Source organism: Meles meles, chromosome 19 (assembly GCF_922984935.1).
Source record: "Meles meles chromosome 19, mMelMel3.1 paternal haplotype, whole genome shotgun sequence".
NCBI lineage: Eukaryota > Metazoa > Chordata > Mammalia > Carnivora > Mustelidae > Meles > Meles meles.
This window is the reverse complement of record NC_060084.1, coordinates 42,920,392-42,947,407: the sequence shown is the minus strand read 5'-3', so window position 1 is coordinate 42,947,407 and position 27,016 is coordinate 42,920,392. Positions and strand designations below refer to the sequence as shown.

Genomic DNA, 27,016 nt, shown 5'->3' with positions numbered 1-27,016 from the left:
TAAAACCAACGCCTCCAGTTCTCTTTTTGCTACACTCCCCATCCCCAAGCAACTACCCACACAGGGGCAGTCACCCGGACGTAGGCGTAGGGGTGGAGCTGAAAGAGACGGACCGCTTGGCGCAGGCTCAAAAAAGCCGTGACTCCACCTCTCCCTCAACATTTGGTAAGGACCCGGTGGCTAAGAGCTGGCTTTGCGCGGAAGGCCTCGCCTAGCCTCCATCTGCCACGTGACCAGAGCGTAGCTGTGGTAACACGGCTGGGCGCGTAGCGCGCAGGCGCTCTAGTCCATCTCCTGCATGTGACGTGGCACTAGGGGCCGTCACGTGAGGCAGGCGGAGAGCGGGCGGGGCGGGGTTCGGCGGCACCCGGAGAGGACCAAAGCGCGACTGCATCCTGGGCAGGACTTAATCGGGTCGAGTAGCCATGCCCAAGTACTGCCGGGCTCCGAACTGCTCCAACACTGCGGGCCGACTGGGCGCTGACAACCGTCCTGTGAGCTTCTACAAGTGAGCGCAAGCGCGGGGCGGGGCCCGAGGGTAACTGCGGCTGTGCCGGGTGCTGGTCCATCTTGCAGGTGTCTAGAAGCAGGGCTAGTAGCAAAGTGAAGAGTCGGTATTCTCAGCACTAAACAGAGCACATACGAGGGTGCAGATGTATTAAAGCGCAGGGATAAACTATTAATTACAGGTGCGAGCGTGAGAAGTAGGACTGTGGAGGGAGCCTAAAACTTCCCGCTCGTAATCTCCGCGAATTTGAGGTATCTCAAACGCAAAACATCCGAAACTGAGCTCCTGATCTTGTCTCCCTCCCAAACCTTTCACAACCTTTCTTAGTTAAGCGCTTACTCCATCTTTCCTGTTGTTCAGGCTGGCAACCTTAGAGTCATCCCTACCTCCTTTCTTTCCTCTTACTCGAGAAAGTAAAAATAACTTGAACTGTAAAAAAAGAAAAAAAATCCATTTCTTATTCCCCCTAGAATAGAATAAAAAATAAAAATAATAAAGAATAAAAAACACGGGAAAATCCGGCTGAAAAGGAAAAACATTTCTGTATTTTTCTCAGGGACATGCGGATGTAAGTGAAAAAAATTCCCCTTCTTTGAGTGACTGCTGCCTTTTTAGTAGGAAAATTTGTTCTCTAAAATCATAGGCTGCCGTAAACTTTGCCATTTGGAATTATATCAGTAAAAATGAAACATCTCAATGCCTGGAGGAGTTGTCACTTTGACACTGAGAAACAACCTCAGTTGCTTCAATCCAGGTGCAGAGCTTCATGAAAGGCATTTCTGGACACAGTTTTCCACATCTATCTAAACTTTATTGCTTTAAAGGAGGCAGGACCCTGGACTCACTTCACAATCCCGACCTAGTATCTATCCACACAGTTCTCCTTTGCTTTAAGCCTATCCAGTTTCATTTACATATCACCTAAAGTTCACCTTTCTCTCAAATCCAAATAATAACCCTGTCTTTTCCTTTGTTGAGTGAGACTTCTCGTACTTCTGGTGTGCAGTTTCCCTCATTGTCATGGTAAATAAACCTGACTCTGTTGACTAAAGGTTTGTCCCGTGGCCTTAGTCTAAATGTGCCAGAACCCATTCCTCATCCAGACCATCAGCAGATCCTGCTGGCTCTCCCTTTAAAATACATTAGGAATTGACCACTTCTGACCCTCTTCTCTGCCTGCATTCTGGTTCTGGCCCTTACCACTACCACCTGACTGCACTGTTAGTAGCCTCCTCATTGGTCAACCCACTCCCACACTCTCAACCCCCCATGCAGTCACAGGGAACCTGTGTATCCCTGAGTCAAATCAGAGCCCCGCTCTGTTCACATCCTCCCCTTGGTGGGGTGCCTGGGTGGCTCAGTGGTTTAAGCCTCTGCCTTTGTCCCAGGTCATGGTCTCAGGGTCCTGGGATCAAGCCCCACATCAGGCTCTCTGCTCAGCAGGGAGCCTGCTTCCCCCTCTCTCTCTGCCTGCCTCTCTGCTTACTTGTGATCTCTCTCTCTGTCAAGTAAATTAAAAAAACAAACAAACAACCCAACAGATCCTCCCCTGGGTCCCACTTCACTCTATAAAAGACAAAAAGATGAGACTGAAGCAGACAGAAAGCCCTACAAAGCCCTACAGGAGCTAGATCCCCAATATCTGTATGACCTCATTTCCTTCCTCCTACACCTTACCCCTATGCTCTAGTGTCACTGGCAACTCCGTGTACCCCTAACATGCCAGACACATTGTTGCCTCAGGGACTATTGTGTTTTTCCCTCTATGTGGAAAGGTCTTACCTTTATGGTCACCACTCTGTGTAAAATGATAACCCTCTCCCACTTTATTTTTCTTTTTAATGCTTATCATCTGTCATATCACGTATTTGATGTATTCATTTATTGCCTCCCCCCCCCACTAGAATGTCAGCTCCATGAAGGCAGAGATTTTTTTCCGTCTTGTTCTTTGTTATTTCCCCAGCCCTCAAACTGGGCCTGGCACATAGTGGGTGCTCAGTAAATACTTGCTGGATGAATTTCATTAATGCCTTCCAGATGCCCTCTCCTAGGAACCCCAGCAGCCCATGTCCCTTGAGGGACCCTGATGCAGAGTAGGAGTGATTCAGAGGAGTCTTTAAACTCAGATCAGTGTGTCCAGATTTGTTTTTTTACATAGGTCACCTCTGGCACTCTATTAATTCAGCAACTCTGAGTTTCTCCTGGAGTAAGGAAGCCCCTGCTGGACCCAGAGGACCCAGAGGACCTCGACAGATCTTGTTTCTGTCCGGACAGAGCTCATGGATAGGTGAAGGAACATTAAAGAACTGGACACATAACCTGGGAGTCACTCCTGATCCTTTCTTCAGCATGTTGTCCCCGTCTAGTCCATCAACCCATCCTTGGACTTTACCCTCCAAACACATCCCCTGCAATAATCACAGCAAAACCCCTCACGCTGTGTCAACACAGTTATAAATGCAAATGGGAAAATCCTAAGTAAACTGTTAGGAAGTAACAGAAAACCCCTACATTTCCAGGCTGACCCCTTCTTGTTACCTCTGCTCTCACAGTATCGTTCAGGCCACCATCTCTGTTAATGAGACATGGTGGTGACAGCTGCTTCCTGGCCTCCCTGCCTACACTTCTGCGTCCCTTACAAGGACAGCAATAACAGCTTACTTAGAGATCACCTATTGTATGCCAGGCAGTTATAAGTGCTTCACATACAGTAACGAGGAGAACGATGAAAGTTGTACAGAGCAGCCAGATGACTTTATAAAAATCGGTTCATGTCTATGTTGTTTAAATCCCACCAGTGGCTGCCAGGCTGTCCCTCACACAGGCTAACCTGTTTCCACCTCCAGGCTCACCCCCGAATCAGTCTTGCAGAAGAGTCAATAAGAGATTGATGAGGAGCTGTTAACCAAAGGAGATTCAGGAGAAGGCATGGATGGCAGGAAGGAACAAGGTGAAACCTATTGAGGGAAGTGGCTGCCAGGCGGCTAGAGGAACCATTCGTTAGTTCTGTCTTCAGCCCTTTTGGGACATATAAGAGCCCTCTCTAATGGGAAACCTGTGAGTTAGGAATTGCATTTGGGTGACAGTAAGAAAGTCCTGAAATAGTATTGGCTCGAAAAAATTATGGAGGTTATAGGATACATCATGGTTAAGTTATACAGACACAATAACAGACACAAAATCTCTTACTACAACAGAGGTTTATTTCTCATTAACACTCTGTCCTTTGCAGACCATGTGTGGACCTACTCTATAATATCCTAATCTGGGACTCAGGCCAAAGGGACCTCCCCTACGTGGAATATTGCTGGTCTTAAAGGAGGAGGGAAAGAGAAAGTAGGAAGAGTCACCTAATGGCTCGTAGTAAATGCTATATTTAGAAGTGGCCCATGTCACTTTCAGTCCTTGGCCAAAGCAAGTCTATGGCAAGCCTCAGGTCAGTATGGTAGAGATATGTAATCTTCATGTGGGGAAGGGCAGCAAATACTTTTTTTTTTTTTTTTTTTTAAAGATTTTACTTATTTATTTGACAGAAATCACAAGTAGGCAGAGAGGCAGGCAGAGAGAGAGGAAGGGAGATTTGGGGCTTGATGCCAGAATCCTGGGATCATGACCTGAGCCGAAGGCAGAGGCTTTAACTTAGTGAGCCACCCAGGCGCCCCAGGGCAGCAAATACTTGAATGATACTAGAATCGACCAAGGGTTTACTTTTCTCTCAAATAAAACAAATACAGAGGTTGACAGACCAGCACTGGTGTGGCAGGTCCACAGTGATTAGGGCTGAGGTTCCTATCTTTCTGTGGTGTCATCCTTGGAATGCAGCTTCCATGCCAGATGGCTGCCAGGTGGCCCAGCCATCATAGCCTACCATTCCTGGTAAGAAGGAAAGAGAAGGAAGGAAGAGCAAAAGGGGCTCCAGCTGTATACTGAGTTAGGCCCCTTCATCCAGCCTTCCCAGCAACCCCACCCAGTGGTGAGTTCTTCATCATTACTCACCCCCAACTGCAAAGGAGATGGAGAAATATAGTAATTTAGCTGCATTTAACCACTCTAAAGACATTTTGAATTGACTGTTAGTAAGGAAGAAAATAACTTTTTTTTTTTTTTGGAAAAGAAGAACTTTTAGCAGTGTATGCCACTACATGATCTAGAAAGATGACCAACAAGACTACGCTATTCTATAAAAAAGGAGGACATTGTCCACTTAAAGTAGGTTTTAATTTTTATTTGTATTTATTTATTTCTAAAGATTTTATTTATTTATTTGACAGAGATCACAAGTAGGCAGAGAGGCAGGCAGATAGAGAGGGAGAAGCAGGCATCCCACTGAGCAGAGAGCCTGATATGGGGTTTGATCCCAGGACCTTGAGACCATGACCTGAGCCAAAGGCAGAGGTTTAACCTACTGAGCCACCCAGGAGCCCCTAATTTTTTTTTATTTTTTTTAAAGATTTTGTTTATTTATTTGACAGACAAAGATCACAAGTAGGCAGAGAGGCAGGCAGAGAGGAGGAAGCAGGCTCCCTACTGAGCAGAGAGCCCGATGCAGGGCTCGATCCCAGGACCCTGGGATCATGACTTGAGCTGAAGGCAGAGGCTTTAACCCACTGAGCCACCCAGGCGCCCCTAATTTTTATTTTTTAAAAAGATTTTATTTATTTATTTGACAGAGCAAGAGAGCACAGGCAGGGGGAGCAGCAAAGGGAGAGGGAGAAGCAGATTCCCCACTGAGCAGGGAGCCCGATGAGGGGCTCAATCCTAGGACTCTGGGATCATGCCCTGAGCTGAAGGCAGATGCTTAACTGACTGAGCCACCCGGGTACCCCTAAAGTAGATTTTTAGAGAACCCATTATAAAGGTGTTGCCATCCAGAGGGACAAAGGAGAATAAGAAAAAGACCAAGTGAGGAAGAGGGTTTTCATGATATTCTCCTCTTTTGCCCCTTAAGCTGCCCTGATCCATTTGAGAACCCCTTCACATTTAAGGTACCATCCCAGATTTCTCACACAACATGAAAGCATTCACTGGCCAGAACTTGGTTACATGGCCCCACCTACACAAAGGAATCTGGGGAACATAGTCTTTTAGCACAGCACATGCTGACCTCAACTAAAGTTGGAGTTTTTTGTTAGTAAGGAAGAAGAAAAGGAGGTATGGAGTAGTCACTTGTCAGTCTCTGCCAAAGAGGAGGGGGTGGGGAATGCTGCTGCAAGAGATTTCTTGTGTGTGTCCAGGCAGAATGGGGTTGATGGGAGGATTTGGATCTCAAACAGAGGCAAGAGGGACTGTGGCAGCCAAAGTTCCTGGCTGGGTGCCCTGGGGTTCTACTCTTTGGGTGCCACAGCTCAGATTCTGAGTCAGCCCTTCTGTCCTCTTTCACCAGCTGTATCCCACCCCCACCCGCCCTGTCCCTTGGCCTTTTGGCTGGGAAGTCTTGTTCCCAGGCCCATCTCTGTTATCCTGCCTACCTCCTTTCTCATGTGTCTTTTCCAGTTTCCTTATGCAAATACAAGCAACATGAATACATGTTCTAATTTCCCCCTTATTACTGTATTTGTTTCCTGTGGATACTGAAACAAAGTTGATGGCTTAAAACAGCAGAAATTATCCTCTCACACTACTGGAGACCAGAAGTGCAAGTTAGTTTTACTGGGCCAGAATCAAGGTGTTCGCAGGGTGGCACTCCCAGAGATGCTGGCTATAGGGGAGAGTCCATTTCTTGCCTCTTCTGATTTCTGGTGGCCACGTCACTCCAGCCTCTGCCTTTTTGGTCACATCACCTTCTCCTCTTTCATCTGTTGTAACATCCGCTCGCCACCTACACCCTTACAAGGATCCTTGCGATTGCATGTAGGGCCCAGGGAACGATCTAGGATGACTTCCTCATCTCAGGATCCTTTACTGAATCACATGTTTTGTCCTGTAACCTAGTAGTCACAGGTTCTAGGGATTAGGACATGCATATCTTTTGAGGACTGTTACCGAGCCTCCCACAATTACTAAACGTGGATATACTCTGTTTGGAACTTTGGTTTTTTCCTGGAATGTCTGTGGCTGCCAATAGCATGTCAGGGCATAGAATACCTCCACACTCTGTTTTAGGGCTGTGTGGTGTCCAGGCAGATGACGGTATCCAGCTGTCTTACTGGTCATCTTCAGTTTGTGGAATTGATACTTGTTCTTCCATTTTCAGTTGTGGTATAAAGTTTCTCTTTGAGGTGTTTTTGTTTCTTTTTTTTTTTTTTTTTTTTTTTGAAGATTTTATTTATTTATTTGTTAGAGAGATCACAAGTAGGCAGGCAGAGAGAGAGGGGGAAGCAGGCTTCCTGCTGAACAGAGAGCCTGCGATGCAGGGCTCGATCCCAGGACCCTGAGATCATGACCCGAGCTGAAGGCAGAGGCTTAACCCACTGAACCACCCAGGCGCCCCTTGTTTCATTTTTAAAGTTGGTCAGTTTTAAGAAAAGTATTAAGTAAATGATGTGACAGATGTAGAAGGTATTGTGCAGGTGGAATGTGGATGACCGACTATATTAGTTATCCAATGCCACATGACAAAAACAGTCTCAAAATTTAACTGCTTAAAATAAACATTTAATGTGTCACAGGTTCTCACAACTGCCACAGGACAGACTGGCCAGAACTCAGTTATGTGGCTACTTCTGCAGATGAAGCTGGAAAATGAGATCTTCATTGTGGACAGTATTGAGTCTCAGAGAGTCCCCACCTACTCTCACAGAGAAAGCTTTTATTTAGTTCTTTTTTTTTAAACTTTAATTTTTTTAAATTGTAAAATACATATAAAATCTACCTTCTTAACCATTTTTGAATATACAGTTCAGTAATATTCAGGATATTCACATTATTGGGGCGCCTGGGTGGCTCAGTCATTAAGCGTCTGCCTTTGGCTCAGTGCATGATCCTGGGGTCCTGGAATCGAGCCCCACATGGGCTCCCTGCTGAGCAGGAAGCCTGATTCTCCCTCTCACACTCCGCTTGCTTGTGTTCCCTCTCTTACTGTCTCTCTCTGTCAAATAAATAAAATCTTAAAAGAAAAAGGTGGGGGGGTGCCTGGGTGGCTCAGTGGGTTGGGGCCTCTGCCTTAGGCTCGGGTCATGATCCCAGGGTCTTGGGATCCAGCCCCACATCAGGCTCTCTGCTCAGCAGGGAGCCTGCTTCCTCCTCTCTCTCTGCCTATCTCTCTGCCTACTTGTGATCTGTCTCTGTCAAGTAAATTAAAAAAAAAAAAAAAAGATGTTCACGTTATTGTGCAACCAGTCTTCAGAACTTTGTCATCTTAAAAACTGAAACTCCATACCCATTCAGCAACAAGTCTCAATTTCCTGCCCCACCCCCAACCCCTGGAAACCAGTGAACTGAACTACTCTAGTACCGCATGTATTTTTTGTGTATGACGTGGCTTATTTCACTTACCATTATGTCCTCAAGGTTCACCATTTTATAGCATGTGTTAGAATTTCCTTTGGGAGACTCAGTAATACTCTGTTGTATGCATATACCGCATTCTCTTTATCCATTCATCCATGAATGGATATTGGGTTTCTTCTAGCTTTTGGCTATTGTGAATAATGCTGTTATGAACACGAGTGTGCAAATATCTCTTTGAGACCCCACTTAACGATTCTTTCAGGTCTGTACCTAGAAGCAGAATTGCTGGCTCATGTGGTAATTTTTTTTTTTTTAAGATTTTATTTATTTATTTGACAGAAATCATAAGCAGGCAGAGAAGCAGGCAGAGAAGCAGGCAGAGAGAGAGGAAGGAAAGCAGGCTACCTGCAGAGCAGGGGGCCTGACTCGGGTCTCGATCCCAGGACCCTGGGATCCTGACCTGAGCTGAAGGCAGAGGCTTTAACCCACTGAGCCACCCAGGCGCCCCTCATACAGTAATTCTATTTTTTATGTTCTTGAGGAGGTGCCGTACTGTTTTCTGCAATGGCTCCTCCACGTTATATTTCCCACTGGCAGCGCACAGGGTTCCAGTTTCTACACATTCTCACCAACACTTGTTTTGTTTTAATTTTCATTTTTTAAACTTTTTTTTTTTTGTTTATTTGTTTATTTACAGCATAACAGTGTTCATTGTTTTGGCATCACACCCAGTGCTCCATGCAGTACATGCCCTCCCTATTACCCACCACCTGGTTCCTCAACCTCCCACCCCCCCACCCCTTCAAAACCCTCTGGTTGTTTTTCAGAGTCCATAGTCTCTCATGGTTCATCTCCCCTTCCAGTTTCCCTCAACTCCCTCTCCTCTCCATCTCCCCATGTCCTCCATGTTATTTATTTATTTTAGAGCGAGCATGCGCACACATGCACAGGTGCAGGGAGGGACAGAGGGAGAGGGAGAGAGATGCTTTCAGCTGACTCCTCGCTGAGCTCAGAGCCTGACGTGGGGCTTGACCTCAAGACCGTGAGATCATGACCTGAGCAGAGACCTAGAGTCAGGCACTTAATCAACTACGCCACCTAATCAACTACGCCCTCAATTTTTATTTTTTTAAAGATTTTATTTATGTATTTATTTATTTATTAGAGAGAGAGCGCACGTGTGCACAAGGATGTAAGCAGGAGAGAGTTAGAGGGACAAGCAGACATCCCACTGAGTATGGAGCCTGATGTCAGGACCCGGAGATCATAATCCGAGCTGAAGATGCTTAACTGACTGAGCCACCCAGGCACCCCTGTTTTGCATTTTATAATAGCTGTTCTAATGGTTATGAGGTGCTATCTGATGGTTTTGATTTGTATTTCCCTAATGATTAGTAATATTGAGCATCTTTTCATATGCTTATTGGCCATCTCTATATCTTCTTTGGAGAGCTATCTGTTCAAGTCCTTTGCCCATTTTTAATAGGGTTAATTTTTGTTGTTGGGTTGTTTAAAAACCTTTTAATAGGTGTTTTCAAGCATATACCAAAAAAGTGGAGTTATATGACGGATTCTCATGCATCTGTCACTCAGATTTACCAGTTGTTAACATTTTGCTAATCTTTTCCATCTACCCTCACCCACTTAAACCTTTAATGCATGATTTTAAAATAAGTCCCAGATGTTAGTTCTTTTACCTATAAATATTTCAAAATGTTTTTCCAGCAGAGGACTGTTGCAGAAGCATAAACCAATGCAATTACCATACCTAGCAAAATTAATTTCTTAGCACTATCGAATACCCAATTCATGCTCAATTTTCCCCAGCTGTGTTAAAATGTCTTTTTATGGAATGATTTGTTGCAGAGGGGTCCACAGCCTGCAAATGGATGTTTCTTAAATCTCTCTTCGTCTCTCACGCCACCCCACCCGCATGAATGTAGACACATTCTAGATTTGTTCGGTTTCGGAAACTGCTCTCTCAGGCTTATGTGGAGGAACAGACTGGCTACAGATGGGAAGATCAGGAAGGAGGCCGCTGCAAAACTCCAGCCAGGAGAGGATGGAGGCTGGATGGGAGGGGCAGCAGAGGTGGGAGAGGTGGGCTGATGTTGAGTGTTGGCAAAGGTGGAGTTGAAGAAGGGGATGCGGGGGTGGGGGGTGGTAGAGCAAGCCTGGGTAGGAGGCAGGGCCAGCTCCCAGCCTAGGGAAACCGAGGTGTGGAGCCTAGGGATCTCTGGGTGTGCATGTCCTCAGAGAGGGCTGGGACTGCACCTGATACGGCTGACCCTCTGACCCCACGGTCCCTGGCAGGTTCCCACTGAAGGATGGCCCCCGGCTGCAGGCCTGGCTGCGGCACATGGGCCACGAGGACTGGGAGCCCAGCTGCCACCAGCACCTGTGCAGTGAGCATTTCACGCCTTCCTGTTTCCAGTGGCGCTGGGGTGTGCGCTACCTGCGGCCCGATGCAGTGCCGTCCATTTTCTCCCCGGCACCCCCTGCTAAGGTGAGTGAAAGGAGGTCGGGCTGCTGGAGTCCGAACTCGTCTTCCCCACCTGGAACTAATCCGTGGATTCTGATCCCCAGCCCTCCTCTCCTGAGTCTCTTGACTCCACCCTGCCGCCTGATCCTCAGCCCTGAGGGAAATTCCTCCTTGGGGGTCTGGCGTCACCGGAGGGCAGTACCCCTTGGAGTCTGGCCCTGATGCCCCCCATCCCATGCCTTGTCTTCCAGAGGCAGCAGAGTTCCCGCAGCACGGAGAAGCCAGTCGTGCCTCCCTCCCCACCAGAGGGCTCGCCCCTGTCCCCAGGTCCTGCTGTCTCTGTCTCGGCCCCAGGCCCTGTGCCCCTTGTGGTACTGGGGTCAGCATCTGGAGGCCCTGAGGCCGCGACCACCGTGTTCCTGACCCCCCTGCCCCCTCCTCCTGCTCCTGCGGGGCCGCAGCCTGGAGTCCGGGCCCAGCACCCGCTGGCCAGGCTGGACGCTGTCCTGGGAGCGCTGCGGCAGCGGGTGCGGAGTCTGCAGCGGCGCCAGGAGCAGCACGAGCTGCGGCTGCGGGCCCTAGAACAGCTGGCACAGCAGCTGTGCCAGGAGGGCCCCCCGAGCCCCGTGAGTGTGGCCACCCGGCCCCCGTAGCCTGTGTCTTTTCCTTTAAACCAGAGACTGGTATTTAAAAGTCAGAACACTTCACTCATGTTTCCAGGTGTCTGGCTTTTCTTGAGAAAAGTCAATCTGGTAACGCCTACCAACTGTTGGTCAGAGGAGGGTAATGGCTGCTCTGTTTCTTAATAATATTTAAAGAGCCTTTTCTCTCTGCCAGAAATTATTAATAACTTACTGAAAACTCACTATGACCTTCATGCGGCTGTGGTTCCCATTTTTCAGATGGAAAAACAGGCACCAGGACGCTACAGTAACTTGCCTGAAGTCAGGCAGCCACGAAGATGCACAACCAGGATTCAAGCCAGGGGTCTGACTCCACAACAGGCCAGTGCCCTCCTATTGGAGAGCTCCCTGCCGGGCCCCTAACAGAGCTTGAGTTTGCAGCCTGTCTACTAGAATCGCCCTGGCCCCATCTAAAGGCCTTTATGTTACTGCTTTTGCTACTGAGTATTGGAGGAAAGTATCCTCTCTTGAAGAATCAGTTTGAGCAGGCCTTTTCCCTGCTAAAAACCCTAGGGCCAAGTTGGAGGTGCCAGGGCTCTCAGCCCTGACTGGACAAAAGAAGTGAGAAGGGGTTTCAGAAAGGAACCCCCGCCCTGGGGTGGCTGGGTGGCTCAGTGGGTTAAGCATCTGCCTTCGGCACAGGTCATGATCCTGAAGTCCCAGGATTGAGCCCCTCACTGGGCCCCCTGCTCAGCAGAGACTCTGCTTCTCCCTCTGCCCTTCACCCCACTCATGTTCTCTCTCTCTCACTCTATCTGCCTCTCTCTCAAATAAATAAAATCTTAAAAAAGAAAAGAGTCTTTATAAAAAAGGAGGGGTGCCTGGGTGGCTCAGTTGGTTAAGCGATTGCCTTCGGCTCAGATCAGGATCCTGGAGTCCTGGGATTAAGTCCCACATTGGGCTCCCAGCTCCATGGGGAGTCTGCTGCTCCCTCTGACCTCCCCTCTCAGGCTCTCTCTCACTCTGTCTCTCTCTCTCTCTCTCAAATAAATAAGATCTTTTTAAAAAATAAGTAAGTAAAAATTTTTAAAAAGGAGCCTCCCCCCGCCCCCCAAGTAGGCGTGTAGTTAAGGTGTCTCAGCCTGACAGCCAGTGGGTTGGTCATGCCTCACGGATATGACTTTTTCTGGCCTCAACATCAGTGTTTTAAAATAATTTTTGGTCTTTCCTGAAGGCTCAACAGGTGTAGCAGCACTGGGTTCGTATTGACAGCCAGTAGCAGTCAGCTGGAACTGCAGTGTGGCTGCCCTGGCAGACTGTGACTGGACCATGCTGGGGCACAGGGGGGACACACAGAAGAGCAGGGACAGAGCTCCATCTCAGGTCTTGTACTCTTCATGAAGCCTGCCAGGGCCCTGGGACTGACAGTGTCTCTCTCTCTCTCTCTGCCTCCGCTGCCCTCATTCAATCCCTGTTTTCCCATGTCCTCCTCTCTTCCCACATTCATCTTTATGTTTCTCTGCCCCATCTCTCTGCCCTCCTGTCTGTCTCCCCATTTCCTCCACGTCTCTCTTCACCATCTTTCTGTGTCCCTCATATCACTGTCCCTCTCTGTGTCTGGCCTATCTCCAAATCTTTCTCTCCACGTCCCCCACATTTTTCTGTTTCCCCATACTTTTTTTTTAAAGAGTTATTTATTTATTTATTTGACAGACAGAGAGTGAGCACGAATAAGCAGGGGAGCAGCAGAGGGAGAGGGAGAAGCAGGCTCTCTGCTGAGCAGGGATCCCGGTGCGGGGCTCTATCCCAGGACTCTGGGATCATGACCTGAGCCGAGGGCAGTCGCTTAACGACTGAGGCACCTTGGGTGCCCCTACCCATACTTCTTTTTTTTTTTTTTTTTTTTACCCATACTTCTTTATTCCCCCAATGAGTATCTCTCTGGCCTCACATCTCTTCCCTTATCTCCCCACAAGTGTCTCTGCCCACATCTCTCTCTGTTCCTTGACATCCCCCTGCCACCTTGGCCTCCCTATTCCTCACCATTTCTCCCCCCCTCCTCTCTTTCCTCTCTCCTTCCCTCCCCTCTTTGCCCTGTGTTCTTCATCTCTATTACTTCTTTGGCTGGGATTGCCCAGCTCGCTGGAACCGAGGAATCCCATCCTCTGTGGAATGGCCAACAAAGCTGTGGTCATTGCCCATAGTCCTGCATCTCCCATACTGGATGCCAAGCCAGAGCTCCAGGACGGATAATGTTGTGGGACAGATGGCAGAAAACGGGAAGAGAGACTCCACATACATGGGCCTGTCTAGCCCCACCACCCACGACTGGGCCATTGTAGCACCTCCCTCAAGAGCCTGGCTCCAAGCACCTCCTTCTATGGACCCCTGGAACCTTGGGGCTGACTTGGGCCCAAGCCCCATCAATCCTTATTTTCCTTGGTGCCAGGTCCCTGCTACCCCCAGCTTGAACCTTTGCAGCCGGTAAAACAGTCCAGAGCAGAACAAGGATTGTTTATTTGGGGAGAATTGTATCGAGTTCTGAAGAGCCCCTCATACCCTTTGCCAAGTATGGTGCTGAGCTGGCTATACAGCAGTGAACACAGCCAGTAAAATCCTGCCCACATGGTGCTCCTGTTCTACTTGAGTGGAAGACAAACTAATAAGGTAATTTCAGATGATGATAAGTGCTGTAAAGACCAAATGAAAATGTAATGGGGTGGGGGTGGCAGATGGATGGGTGAAGAGGGCTCTCTAAGGACACAGTGTTTGAACAGACACCTGGATGAGAGCACCTGGCTTGGAAGGCATACGGGCTGGATGCTCCAGGGAGAACAGTCCCTGGACATGCCCAACATCCAGGGTGTCAGCTGGAGGAAGGCAGTGTTGCTATGGCAAAAACTGAAGCAGGGTGGGGCCCCGGGTGGCTCAGTGGTTAAGTGTCTGCCTTCGGCTCAGGTCATGATCCCAGGGTCCTGGGATCAAGTCCCACATCAGGCTCCCTGCTTAGCAGGAAGCTTGCTTCTCCCTCTCCCACTCCCCCTGCTTGTGTTCTGTCTCTTTCTGTCAAATAAATAAATAAATCTTTAAAAAAAAATCCAAAAAACAAGCAAGGTAAGTTGTGTGTGTGTGTGTGTGTGTAGGGGTGCCATTTTAGATAAAGCAGAGAAGGTCTCCCTGAAAAGGCACCAGCAGGGTGCCTGGGTGGCTCAGTGGGTTAAAGCCTCTGCCTTCGGCTCAGGTCATGATCTCAGGGTCCTGGGATGGAGGCCCGCATCGGGCTCTCTGCTCAGCAGGGAGCCTGCTTCCCCCACACTCTCTGCCTCTCTGCCTACTTGTGATTTCTGTCTGTCAAATAAATAAGTAAAATCTTTAAAAAATTAAAAAAAAAAGAAAAGGCACCAGTAAGTAAAATCCTAAACAAGGGGAGAGAGGGAACTGAGTATCTGGGGGAGGAACGTTCTGGGCAGAAGGAAGAGCCAGTGCAAAGGTCCCGCACTGAGGAGGAGCAAGGAAGCCAGTGTAGTGCAGTGGATCCAGGGGAGAGTAAGAGGAGAGGCTGGAGAGATGATGGGGGAAAGTTCACCCAGGGCCTTGTGGGTTGCGGTTGAGAGCATTGGGGTTTTTTATCTAGAATGAGGTGCAGCAAGCAGATGTCTCTGAGTCGAGGAGGGCCGTGATGTGGGATGTGTTATGTCCCATGGCTGCATTATATGGAGCAAGTTGTGGGGTAAGGGAGGAGGAGGGAGAACAGGGAAGAGGCTGCTGCCATAGTCCAGGTGTGAGAGGATGAAGGAAGGACCAGGATGAGGGCCTGGGTTGGAGGAAAGGAGGTGAGGGGTTAAATTCTGGGAATATTTTGGAAATGGAATTGCCGGCCCTGACCATTAGAAGGATGAAGGGTGGGAGGCAAAGTCACCCAGTCATCTTTGGGCTGGGGTTGTGGGCAGTGCCGCCCACAGCCATGCAGCCGTGACAGCCAAACCGGGTTGATGGAACCAGTAAGGCCTGGACCCTGGGCTGGCTCCAGGTCTTCTTGGGGGACATACAGGTTTGGAGAGGGTTGGAGGGGTTCATTGGCAGCTTCGTACCCTACACACTGCTATAGCCATATAGCATGGTGATTAAAAGCCCAGACTCTCCAGCCAAGCGGTCTGGTTTCAGTTCAGCTCCATCACCTATTTGCTGTGTGCCCTTGGGCAAGTGGCTTAACCTCTTGGAGCTTGGTAAGGCTCTTGAGCACTCTGTGATGATAACGCATGACTGATGACCAAAGAGGATGAAAGGAGTCTACAAAATCATACCCCTGAGACACCCTTTATATGCGGCAAGCATAGAGGAGTTAGGTCTGAGACCTCAGAGAGAGAGAAAATACTCATAATCACCACCACACTAAGACCCCTGCCCTAACTGGCCTGGTTTGCGGGCCTGCGGAAAGGCTATATCCCAGGCGTATGCCCAAAAAAGAACTGTGCCCGCTTTCCCATCTCTCTCCTTTTGCCCTTGTCTCTGCTTCATCTCTCTCTGTTTTGATGTCTCACATCTTTTTTCGTGGCCATCTCTTCTTTCTCCATCCTCCGCGCCCATCCCTTTCTCAACGCTGCCTCAAGTCTTTTCATCAAAGCGAGGAGCCTCCCAGTATCTCCGCCCCCGCGCCTGGCTGGGGTGACATTGCGCATGCGCCGTCAGCGCCCCTCCCTCTCCACCCCCATTCCCTGTCGGCGTCTGGGCCTCGTCCCCTTCTGTCTCCCTGTCCTCCCCCATCACTTCCCCAACACTGACACCCCATTACTCCAGTCTCCCCAGTCTCAGCTTTGGTCTCCAGCCCCATCCGCCCGAGGTAAGATGGGTAGAGGGGAGGCCCGCGGAGAAGGGGAGGGGCGAAGCATCCTGCATCCCGAGATAAACAAACCAGGGGAGGGGGCGGCCTAGACAGAGGGGCCTGACGTGGGAGGAGAAGAATGGGGGGCTGGACCTGGGGGAAGTACTAGGCGTTGGGCCCGCATACCAGGGTCCTCTGAGGGGTAATGGTCATCGCTATGATTGCCCAAAATCTAGAGCTGGGGGCGTGGGAGCCACTGAGGGCCTTGGAGCTTCTGGGAGCTTCTGGGGGCTCACACGCTGGACCCTGTGGGGCGCTCTCTAGAACTGACCGCTGTCTCCAGGATTTGCCTGAAAGCCGCCCCCAACTCTACACCCGCCCCCTGGAGGGCCACTGAAGACCATGACTAAGACAGATCCCGCCCCGATGGCCCCTCCACTCCGGGGGGAGGAAGAAGAAGAGGAGGAGGATGAGCTGGTCCCCGAGGCCCCCAGCCCCACCCAGGAGCGCCGACAGAAGCCTGTTGTGCACCCCTCAGCACCTGCCCCCCTCCCCAAGGACTACGGTAACCACCTTCCCCACCCTGCATTTTGGTCTGGAGCCATGGGTGTCCAGGGAGGTTGAGCTGAGCTCTGCTAGTGATTCTGGGGGATTTGAAAGTGGTCCAGGGGAGTCTTGGCCCTTGGACTCCCTCCTTCATTAATTCATTCACCCGTTGGAGAACAGAATTGGAATAATCCTAATCTTTGATTCATGACACATCATTCATTTAGTCATTCAACAAACATTTACTGAAAGCCTGTTATGGACCTGGCTCTATGCTAGCAGCTTGGAGCAAAGCATGGAGCCACACAGACCTAGTCTTCACCCTGAGAGAACTTACAGGCCTCAGCGACAACCTACACTGATAACAATGTAATATAATATAAATGTATAATTACAAGACACGATGAGAATTGTGTTTGCCAAGAACTGGATGCTGCAGGAGGTTTTTTAAGACATGGTTTCCATGAGGAGGTAGCATTTGAGGAAGACTGAAGGATGAGTGGAGTTTAACAAGAGAAAGGGCCGGGGGAAGGGAGTACCCAGAGAGATTACTACAGGAGTAAAGGCTCTGAGTTCGGAAGTTGTGGAGCAGAGAGGGTGGCCTCTTTTGGAGAAGCCGAAGGTGTCTAATCATTCACCAAGCATATTTAGCCATTGCTACTACTCTGTGACAAGCTTTAATCTGGGTAATAGAGATTAATGGTGAGCGATCCAGGCATGATCCCTGTTCTTAGGAGGGAGCAAGTAATAGTTAAATCGGGCAAGTCAGTTGGAGTGAATGCTGTGGAAGAAATAAAGGAGGGTCATATAATAGGGGGGCCTGGGGGCAACACCTTGAGACGGAGTGGTCAGAGTGGGTCTTTCTGACTGAGGTGGGATTTAGACTAAAGCCCAGAGCATGAGGGGGAATCAGCCGCAGGAGAGCTGGAGAAAAATAGTTCCGGGTTGTGAGGAGCTAGTGCAAAATCCCTGGGCAGGAACAGAAGACTGTCCTGAAGCTGTAGTTAGGGAGTGATGGGAGTCAAGGTGAGCGTTTGGTAATGATTACATCTGGGAGGGACTTAGGGGCTATTGTGAGGACTTTGAATGAGTGCGATTAAGGGAGGGCACTTGGTGGCGAGATATTTTAAAGCAGTGGGAGTGGTGGATCTGATTTATATTTTTAAAAGTTCCTTCTGGCTACTGGATACAGAAGGCGGAGGGGGCTTTTAGAAGATGTTGGCTGGGAATTCCCAGCAGCTGTAAGTTCAGAAACTAGACACTAGGTTCAAAAGAGTAGGGGTCGCTAGGGATGGCATCTGTGACCGTGTCACCTGCTACAGGCAGGTCAGAGAGGCTCCAAGTTGAGCTCAGTCTGATAGAAAAATGAGAGCATTATCTGGGTGTCCGGTGCAAGGAATCCACGCCAGGAAAGTCGAAAACCTCGTTTGGAAATGTAGCTAGACATGGCTGGGGCCTGTGGCCTGGTGGGAGGTCGGAGGGTGTAGGCTGCTCCCTGTGCCCCACCACCACATCCCTCAGACTCTTGCTCGAAGAACAAGGAGGGTTTTGGTCATAGAACATGAAGGAATCTGGAAATGGGGTCTAGGAGAGAGGGTGAGGGCCGAGGTGGATTTGGTGAAGAACTGGTGTATTTGTGAATGAAATTGTGTGCAGTTAATTTAGCAGGATATTGATTGAGCACCCACTGCATGCCAGCTGCGGTTCTGGGCCTTAGGGAGAAGGGAGCGAACAGACAGCACTGAAACGTAGTGCTTACATCTTAGTAAGGGAGACACGTGAGAGAGGAAAAGAGGAAAAATGGGGGAAGTAAAAAAAACAAAGGAAAAGAAGGAGGGAGAAAGGGAAGGAAGCAGTAAACAAGTTAATGTTAAGTAGTGGGATAGGCTGTGAATAAAGAAGGGAAAAAAGGGCCCAGGATGGAGAAGGGCACAGGTGCTTATTTACACGGGGTGTTCTGGGGAGGCCTCCCTGAAGAAGCGACATTTGGATAAAGGCTGCCAAGCCCTGAGAAGGCTTCGGGGTAGGGGTGGGGGTGTGGAGACACTGTTCCAGGCAAGCAAAACAGCAAGTGCCAAGCCACTGAGACAGGAATGTGCCAGGCGTGTTGGGAGGACAGAAGGAGCCAGTGTGGCTGGGTATGATGAGTGAGGGAGAGAGGGTAAAGAACAGACGAGGCCAGTTTGTGCAGGACTTGTGGGCTGCGGGGAGGACGGCGGTCAGTAATTCGAGTGTTAGGAGGAGCCTGGCCAGGTTTTGAGCCAAGGAGGGCTGTGACGTGACTGGAGTTTTAAAAGGAGCCCACAGGCTGATTCCTGGAGACGCTGTGTCTGTGGTGCTTTCCTGGGCTGTGTGACATCCGGGTGTTCATTTCCTCATTCGTTCAGTACGTGCGGGGTTCTGTGATGCTCCAGGCCCTGTGCTGAGTGTTGATCATGCTACAGGGAGCACCAGCCATCAGAGCCTGGGGGGAGATGCAAGTTCCTCTAGCCCCCCACCCTGGCTGGCTGCAGCTACCTCCTGTCCATGGGTACATTTTAATGTGTATTGCACAGTATTTGAAAAATAGAGATTTTTCTTAAAAACCTGTTTTGTTTTGTTTTTTAACTTGAGATTTAGCCAAACTGTGCCCATTCTCTGCCAGGGTAGCAGTGTGCTAGAGCAATAGCAGCCCCCCCATCCCCTAACCGCCCCCCAACCCTGGGGGGACACATGCAGACTCAAGGTACTGCACTCCGTCCACACTCTTAGTTTCAAGGAGTGGAGTTGGCTGCTCTGTAGTATTGCTAGATTTTCCATCTTGGCAAGATACACAGGGGTGTCCAGAGTTTGGTGTGAAATTTTCTGATCTTGAAGCTGCATGCTGGCCATACAGAAAATGTCTGTGCCCCATGCGCAATATGGTTTGAGACCGCGCATTAGAAGATCTTAAAGGCAAAAGCCTAGAACTGTCCTGCCTCAGGATGGAAAGAGGGAGTCAGCTTGCCTGGGGTAACTTTGGACCTCTTACTGCCCTAGCCTTCACATTCTTCGATCCCAATGACCCGGCATGCCAGGAGATTCTCTTTGACCCCCAGACCACCATCCCTGAACTGTTCGCCATTGTGCGCCAGTGGGTACCCCAAGTCCAACATAAGATAGACGTCATCGGCAACGAGGTAAGATACTTGGGAAGCCAAGGAGGGAGAGGACAGTGTCCCTCACATGTTTGGGTAAACCTCCCTGGTCCCGTGGTTCTCCCAGATTCTGCGTCGAGGCTGCCACGTAAATGATCGCGATGGGCTGACTGACATGACACTGCTCCACTATGCGTGCAAAGCTGGGGCCCATGGAGTTGGTAAGGTCCAAACCCCCAAAGCTTGAGTCCCAACCCATAGGACCCCAGACCAGACACCTTCAGAGCCTTTCAGAATCCTGCCCCTCAGACCCCCACCCTGAATCCGCAGCCCAACATGCTAAAGCACAGTCCCTGAGGCCCAGGGCCTTCCCAGTGCCTTGGACCCAGACTTTGGAGGAGGGGATGCAAGTTGACCTGGGTTGTTGCGCAGGGGACCCCGCTGCGGCTGTGCGCCTTTCGCAGCAGCTGCTGGCATTGGGCGCCGATGTAACACTGCGCAGCCGCTGGACTAACATGAACGCGCTTCACTATGCTGCCTACTTCGATGTTCCCGACCTGGTGCGCGTGCTGCTGAAGGGCGCAAGGCCAAGAGGTAAGCAGGAGGGACCCGGCTGGAATGAGATGGGACCCAGGCCTAAGAAGGAGGCTGGAAGCGGGGGGAGGGTGCCCCAGATGTGTTTGGGGGAGGGGGTGGCTGAGGGGCGAGGGGACCGGGATCTGAGGAGATAGGGGTGGTTGGAGGCAAGAGATGTGGGAGATGGGGCCCAGACATCCGTGACCTATGGCCAAGGCTGAACTGGAACTGGTTGGGGGGGTTGGAACTGGTTGGGGGGGCGGGGCCTAAGGAGGACTTGGGTGGGGGGGGGTGGGGGGTTAGGAGGGTGGGGAGAGGCTCTGCATGCTAAGCTGCCCTGAAGCCTGCAGCTTAAGAGATGGGCATGGGGAGGCTGTAAGGTGGTGTTGGGGGACAGGGCAGGGTGTCGAGACCACTCACCTGGAACCCTCCTCTCGCCCACAACCCAGTGGTGAACTCCACGTGCAGTGACTTCAACCATGGCTCAGCCCTGCACATCGCTGCCTCCAACCTGTGCCTGGGTGCGGCCAAATGTTTGCTGGAACATGGTGCCAACCCAGCGCTACGGGTACTGCACCCCTGGCCCAGCCCCCAGTAGCTTCCTTCTTCCTTCCTCACCCTTGCCCGGCCAGCAGAGGGGGAAGGGGGCCAGGATCACCTGCATTTCTGGAAGCGCCTTAGAAAAATCATTTGTACATTCAACAAATGAAGTGGTAGCTGGTATTTACCATCACATGGTCTCATTCCAGGCTTGGGCTCTCCTGGGGCATGGCTTCCCTAAGATCATGCCCCAGAGACTGAAGTGTGACCTTCATTCCCTTGGCTTCACCCCTAGTTCTACCCTCAATTGCTTGAAATCCCCAGCCTGAGGTTGGGGGTGGACTTTCCCCGGGACATGGTCTTTACCTCAGTGCCTCACCCCTTCATATTCCCATGTTGGCCTAGGGTATGACCTAGCTCTACCTTGGCTTTACCTAGACTAGGGGTCTCTGGGAGCATGGGCTCAGTGGAGTTACAGCCTGTGCCCCTGACTCCTCACTTCCTTTCTTCCCACTGGTCCTCAGAACCGAAAGGGACAGGTCCCAGCGGAGGTGGTCCCAGACCCCATGGACATGTCCCTGGACAAGGCAGAGGCGGCACTGGTGGCCAAGGAGCTGCGAACACTGCTGGAGGAGGCTGTGCCGCTCTCCTGTGCCCTCCCCAAGGTCACGCTGCCCAACTATGACAACGTCCCGGGCAATCTCATGCTCAGTGCACTGGGCCTGCGCCTGGGAGACCGCGTGCTGCTGGATGGCCAGAAGGTCAGAGACTGGGGAAAGGTGGGGAGGGCGGCCCTCGTGCCTCAGGGCTGGGTCCTTGGACAGAGTGTAGTCTCTCTCTTTTGGACAACTGCCCTCCCAGTCATTCCCACAGTTGTTCTGTGAGTACTTCCTTTGTGCCCCACCCTGGGCTGAGCTCTCAGTGCAGGGAGGGAAGACAGATCTATCACCTGACGGTGTCAGCCCAGAACCGACTTGGGTGTCAAAGAGGAAGAAGAGTGATCAGTGCAGCTCTGCACCTGTGAGTTCTGCTGGGCCTTGTAGGCCCTAGGCAGGGCCCACCCCTGCTCCCAGAGTGGTCAGTACTTAGGGAAAAAAAGGACAGGTCAGAATAATCAGGGGTGTGATGGGACGGATGCACCCCCTTGATGGTAGAGAGGGATGAGCCAGGAGAAGAAAAGGAAAAAGGGGGGTCCCACTTAGGGGGAGCAGGTACAAATGCCCAGAGGGTAGAGAGAATCTTTATTCCTCCAGCTTTGATTTCTTTTTCTGGTGTCTCCATGCTGGACCCAGTCCGTCCTTGGGAATGAAGGGCTATATGAGCCCAGACCCACTCTCATGGAAATTTTTTTCTAATGAAGGAGAAATGTCCAGTCAAGGAAACCCATAGTTTAAGATAGTTTCTGGTAGCATCAAGGGTTTTGAAAACCATTAAATGTTTGAATTTAGGGATGCCTGGCTGGCTCAGTCAGTAGGGCATGTGACTCTTGATCTCAAGGTGGTGAATTTGAGTTGGATGTTGAGATTACTTTAAAAAAAAATTTTTTTTTTGTTAAAAAAAAGTTTGGATTTAGTAAATCACCCCTGGCTGAGGGCATATGCAGTCAGTTTTAGCTGGGATGCTCCAAAGGCTTCTGTGAGGAGCTGATGCCTAAGGCAGAGGAATCAGCAGGTCCAGAGGCCAAGAGGAGGGAAGGGGTAGCGGGACTGGAGGGAGACGTGGAAACGCCAGCAGGGGCTGGATCACACCAGACCTGCAGGCCACTGGAAGGAATTTGAATTTCGTTGCTTGCACAGTGAGGAATTTTGAAAGTCACAGTGTGTTTTCCCTATCAAGAGTTTTGCACACATCCGCCCCATCTGTAACACCTTCTGTACCTGAGCTAATCAAATACACGTGACAATTCTGAAAGCAGAATGGTTTGACTCTCCCCATTTTACAACCCAGAAGACTGTAAGAGGCTCAGAGAGTGAAGCCTTTTGTTTGAAGATAAGAACAATAATAATAGTCTGCCTCTTAGAGAAACAGCATAGCACAGTCGTTATACACTCAGGCAAATCTGTTTTGCTGCTTTCCAGCTGTGGGGCTTGGGGCCACTGATTCCCCTCTCCAGGTATTGGTTTCTTCATCTCTAAAATGGAGCTAATAATAGTACCTACCTTAGGTCGTTGTATGAGGCTTAAATTAATTAAAATCCGGAAAGCCCTTAGAATAGGGTTTGGTGCATCCCAAGCGTTCTCTGTATGCCAGGCAGTCTTCTGATCCCCACACCAATTCTCCAGAGTAGGCACTATCAATTTACCCATTTTATGGACAAGGAACTGGAGCTTAGAGAATGAAGCAGCCTCACACAGTGATCCCAGCCATACCCATGGAAGGCTCACAGCGACCAAATGAATTTGCATATATTGCAAGTGTTTCAACTAGCCAGCCAGCCTATGAAGTGCTTTGCTATCTCCATTTTACAGGGGAAACTGAGGCTTCAGAGGTCATTTGACCAAAGTTGCAAGATAATAATAGTCAACACTCACTGATCCCTCACTCAGCACCAGGCCCTGTTCTAAGGCTGTGCCAGCCCTGTCTAATCGACCTTTCCATCTGTGAGGATGGAAATATTCTGTCTGTGTTGCCCAGTAAAATAGCCATAAGACACATGTGGCAATTGAACACTTGAAATGTGGTGAGTGCAACCAGGGCAATTAAATTTAATTTCAGTTCATTTAAATTGTTATCTGTGGCTTATGGCTGTTTACTGCACTGAACTGGGCAGTTCTATAACCATGCTATAAGGTGGGTATGATTTCTGTTCCCATATCATAGATGAGGACACAGAGGCTCAGTGCTGTTCAGTCATACAGCCAGTAAATGGGGGTGTCCAGATTGGAGCTCAGGGTTCCCTCATCCACTCTCCATACTGCCTGTGTGCCCGTGATCTATCATCGCCTCTCAAAGACCCTCCCCCCCAAAACCTTATCCTCCCTTGTTTCCTCAGACGGGCACACTTCGGTTCTGCGGGACCACGGAGTTCGCCAGTGGCCAGTGGGTGGGCGTGGAGCTGGATGAACCGGAGGGCAAGAATGATGGCAGTGTTGGGGGTGTCCGTTACTTCATCTGCCCTCCGAAGCAGGGTCAGTCCCACATGGGGCTCAAAAGGGGTGGCAGTGGGGTCCACTCAGTAATTCTGATGCTGCTGACGGGTGGTGGGGGTGGGGAGATGATGGCTGGGCAGAGGGCGGAGGCTTGGACCACTCCCAGCACAGACTCTGTCCCGCCCCGCCCAGGTCTCTTTGCCTCTGTGTCCAAGATCTCCAAGGTAGTGGATGCACCTCCTTCATCGGTCACCTCCACACCTCGGACTCCTCGGATGGACTTTTCCCGTGTCACTGGGAAAGGCCGCAGGGAACACAAAGGTCAGAGGGGGAGCCTTCTGGGTGAGGAGATCCAATTTGGGGATATTCTATGGGTAGCCTGGCTTCAGTGACTCAGTTTCTCCTCAAGCCCAAACTCCTGTGTTAGAGGACAATCTCTGAATTCACTTTTATGACTCTGTTTCTCCTTTCATATAGTACTGGCCCCCCACCCAGTTCTTCAAAGGATCTGTGGGTTCTCTGCTTTCTGTTACTTAGTTTCTTCTCAGGGCAAGGGTTTTCCCCCAGTTTTAGGGAAGAATCTATGGGGTTCCTGGCTTTAATGACTTTATTTCTTTATCTTCATACCCAACTCCTTCCTTCATTTTAAAAGGATAACTTCTGGGCTTCTGAATTCTGTGACTCAGTTTTTCCTTTGGGCCCAGATAATCTGTTTTGAGAAAGGATTTTGGGGTTCTCCACGTTCTTGACTCTGTTTCCCCTGAGGCCTAACCCCTGTGGCCCTACCCCCAGCCCAATTTTCTGGCAGTTGAGATTGTTTCCTTTCAAGCCCCAAACCTTCCTGGTTCTGGGGAAGGCTGTAGAGTTCCTGACTGGAGCCAGGACAGAGTTTCTACCTTGGGTCTTTCTGGGTGGCATGGGGTCCCCAGGGCAGGCATCTGGGGCCCCACTCCTTCCCACTGTACTCTTTACCCCAGGCAAGAAGAAGCCCCCGTCATCCCCGTCTCTGGGCAGCCTGCAGCAGCGGGAAGGAGCCAAGGCTGAAGTTGGAGACCAAGTCCTTGTCGCAGGCCAGAAGCAAGGGACTGTGCGCTTCTATGGGAAGACAGACTTTGCCCCTGGTGAGGACAGTGATCTGGGGTGGGGGGTTGGGCAGGTAAGACCTTGAGGCATCCTGACACCCCACTGCTGCAGGTTACTGGTATGGCATTGAGTTAGACCAGCCCACTGGCAAGCATGATGGCTCTGTCTTCGGTGTCCGGTACTTCACCTGCCCCCCACGGCATGGAGTCTTTGCGCCAGCATCCCGAATTCAGAGGTGAGCCCAAACGCCAACCCCAACCCAGGGCAGCTCCCAGAACCCTGATTCCCCACACTTCTCAGGCATCTCTTCCTCTCAGACCATCAGGGCAGTGTGGATACCCCCCTCCATACCCTAGCTCTTCCTGAACCCTGTGGGTTCAGCTTCTTTCCTGGCTTCTTGTGATTCTGACTCCTCCCACTCTTCTTATGTCTCCCCAGGATTGGTGGATCCACTGACCCCCCTGGGGACAGTATCGGAGCCAAAAAAGTGCATCAAGTGACAAGTGAGTTGGGATTGGGATATAGGAGGTAGAGGAGGGGTGAGGGTTTGAGGATGGGAGGAAGGGTCTTGGGTTCTCAGGTATATGCTGGTGACAGAATTTCCAGGACTTAACAGGGCATACAGGGCCCAGGAAAATGATGAGACAGGATCCCAAAGAGGATAAGTGCTATGGGGTAGGGTATTGGGAATGTTAACAACAAGGGTCTGGGCAGGCACTGGGGACATGGGTAGGTATGGGGGAATACAAGGAATATTACTAACAAGAGATCTGGATGGGTATTGGAATGTGGGGTCCAGGTGGGTATTGGGGACATGGATAAGTATCAATGACAAGGAGTCTGGTTGGGTATTGAGGGTCTATCATCTGTACCTGAGACCTTGCCCTTCCCTTCAGTGACACAACCCAAGCGCACTTTCACGACAGTCCGGACCCCAAAGGACATCGCATCAGAGAACTCCATCTCCAGGTGGGTAGCCCACCCTTGGCCCACCTCCCAGGGGATGTTCAGGGAGAGGTTGCACAAATGGCCATTGGACACAGGGATCTGGGGTTCTGGTTGGGGCTGGAAATAGAGGTTAGCAAAACTTGTGACTAGTCAGCTGACCCAGAAATGTTTTTTAGGGGGTGAGGTCCCACACTGAATTCTGGTGGCTTCCACTCTTAAGGGGCAGGTAGAGGAGGCAGAACACCTTCCACTTCCCAAGAGCCTGAGAAGGCATTGCCAGACAGGTAGAGGCAGAATCCAGAAAGGCCAAACCCTAGTCACTTGGGGAAGAGTAGGGGTCGGGGGAGGAGGGTGGTGATGAATCCAGATGTTCCTGTATTCTGCATCAAGGTATGACGGATGGACGTGATTCTCCATTCCAGGTTGCTCTTCTGCTGCTGGTTTCCCTGGATGCTGAGGGCGGAGATGCAGTCTTAGAGGCCTGGATACCTGACAGAGAGTCAAAGAGTCCCCTCTAGCATCTCCTGACACAAGGAGCCCCTGAGTCACCCTGAGATAGAGATTCCCAGTAACACATCCAGAATAGAGACCCCATTAGCCAGCCCTCTCGATCACTGAGGCCCCATTATTAACAGATTCCCTCATGATAACCCCCAAATACAGACCCCATGGTACCCAGAAAGAGATTCCCTGAGTGTAGCACCTTCAGGCTAGTCCCTGTCCCCAGCCCCTCAGAGAAGACCCCCCAATAACATGTTTCCACATCACCTCAAAGGATGATGACCTCTACATAATGGCTCCAGAGCAGAACATTCCTGAGTCATTCATCACTGGATCAGAACCCTCCCCCATTAACAAAGACACCACCCTCCATCAAGTCCCCTTGAAATATTTTTAGTATATGTGCTACCGAAGCGAGCACATTCCCTTGAAATAAACACAGGTCGTATCTCCAGAGCAACAGAGTAACAACTACATTTAACATCAGTCCCCTCAAGATGTTGTGACCACCATGGTCACCCCAAAAACTTACACTGCAATCAGAGACACCCTACATTAACAGATCCCCACTCTTACCCCTCAAGAAGAGACCCACATTAACCAGCCCACTCTCACCCCCAATTTACAGACACCAAAATAGTCCTGGAAGTGCTAATTACAGGACCCCTAAGTCTTCCTACCCTCTGCGCCCTGAAGAAGCCCCCAGTGCCTTGTATGAAGCCCACCCAACACGGCCCACAGCCCCTGTGCTGGCCAGGCTCCCAGAAAATTCTCTATTTTTTAAGTAATGACT

The 27,016-nt window shown here is 50.4% G+C and overlaps 2 protein-coding genes across 8 annotated transcripts; both read left to right on the top strand.

Annotated features, from left to right (window-relative positions):
• The first annotated feature begins 342 nt into the window (after positions 1-342).
• THAP8 (THAP domain containing 8) lies at positions 343-11,770 on the top strand. Of its 6 annotated transcripts, none has more exons than XM_045988880.1 (4): positions 384-508; positions 9,764-9,997; positions 10,211-10,403; positions 10,631-11,770. In XM_045988880.1, exons 2-4 carry the CDS (start codon positions 9,912-9,914, stop codon positions 11,030-11,032), a joined length of 681 nt encoding a protein of 226 aa, XP_045844836.1. In that variant the 5' UTR covers positions 384-508; positions 9,764-9,911; the 3' UTR covers positions 11,033-11,770. The 6 variants fall into 6 exon arrangements, with proteins under 6 accessions (XP_045844838.1, XP_045844836.1, XP_045844841.1 ...); XM_045988884.1 differs by lacking the exon at positions 9,764-9,997 and adding an exon at positions 3,355-3,458 and having other exon boundaries at positions 399-508; XM_045988881.1 differs by lacking the exon at positions 384-508 and adding an exon at positions 8,617-8,640.
• A 3,911-nt stretch (positions 11,771-15,681) lies between these two features.
• CLIP3 (CAP-Gly domain containing linker protein 3) lies at positions 15,682-26,604 on the top strand. 2 transcript variants are annotated; one of them, XM_045988754.1, is made up of 14 exons: positions 15,682-15,842; positions 16,168-16,389; positions 19,389-19,528; positions 19,614-19,707; positions 19,919-20,080; positions 20,512-20,630; positions 21,127-21,363; positions 23,595-23,730; positions 23,884-24,012; positions 24,669-24,812; positions 24,886-25,009; positions 25,213-25,277; positions 25,671-25,743; positions 26,145-26,604. In XM_045988754.1, exons 2-14 carry the CDS (start codon positions 16,227-16,229, stop codon positions 26,197-26,199), a joined length of 1,641 nt encoding a protein of 546 aa, XP_045844710.1. In that variant the 5' UTR covers positions 15,682-15,842; positions 16,168-16,226; the 3' UTR covers positions 26,200-26,604. The 2 variants fall into 2 exon arrangements, with proteins under 2 accessions (XP_045844710.1, XP_045844711.1); XM_045988755.1 differs by having other exon boundaries at positions 16,149-16,389.
• The last annotated feature ends 412 nt before the right edge of the window (positions 26,605-27,016 follow it).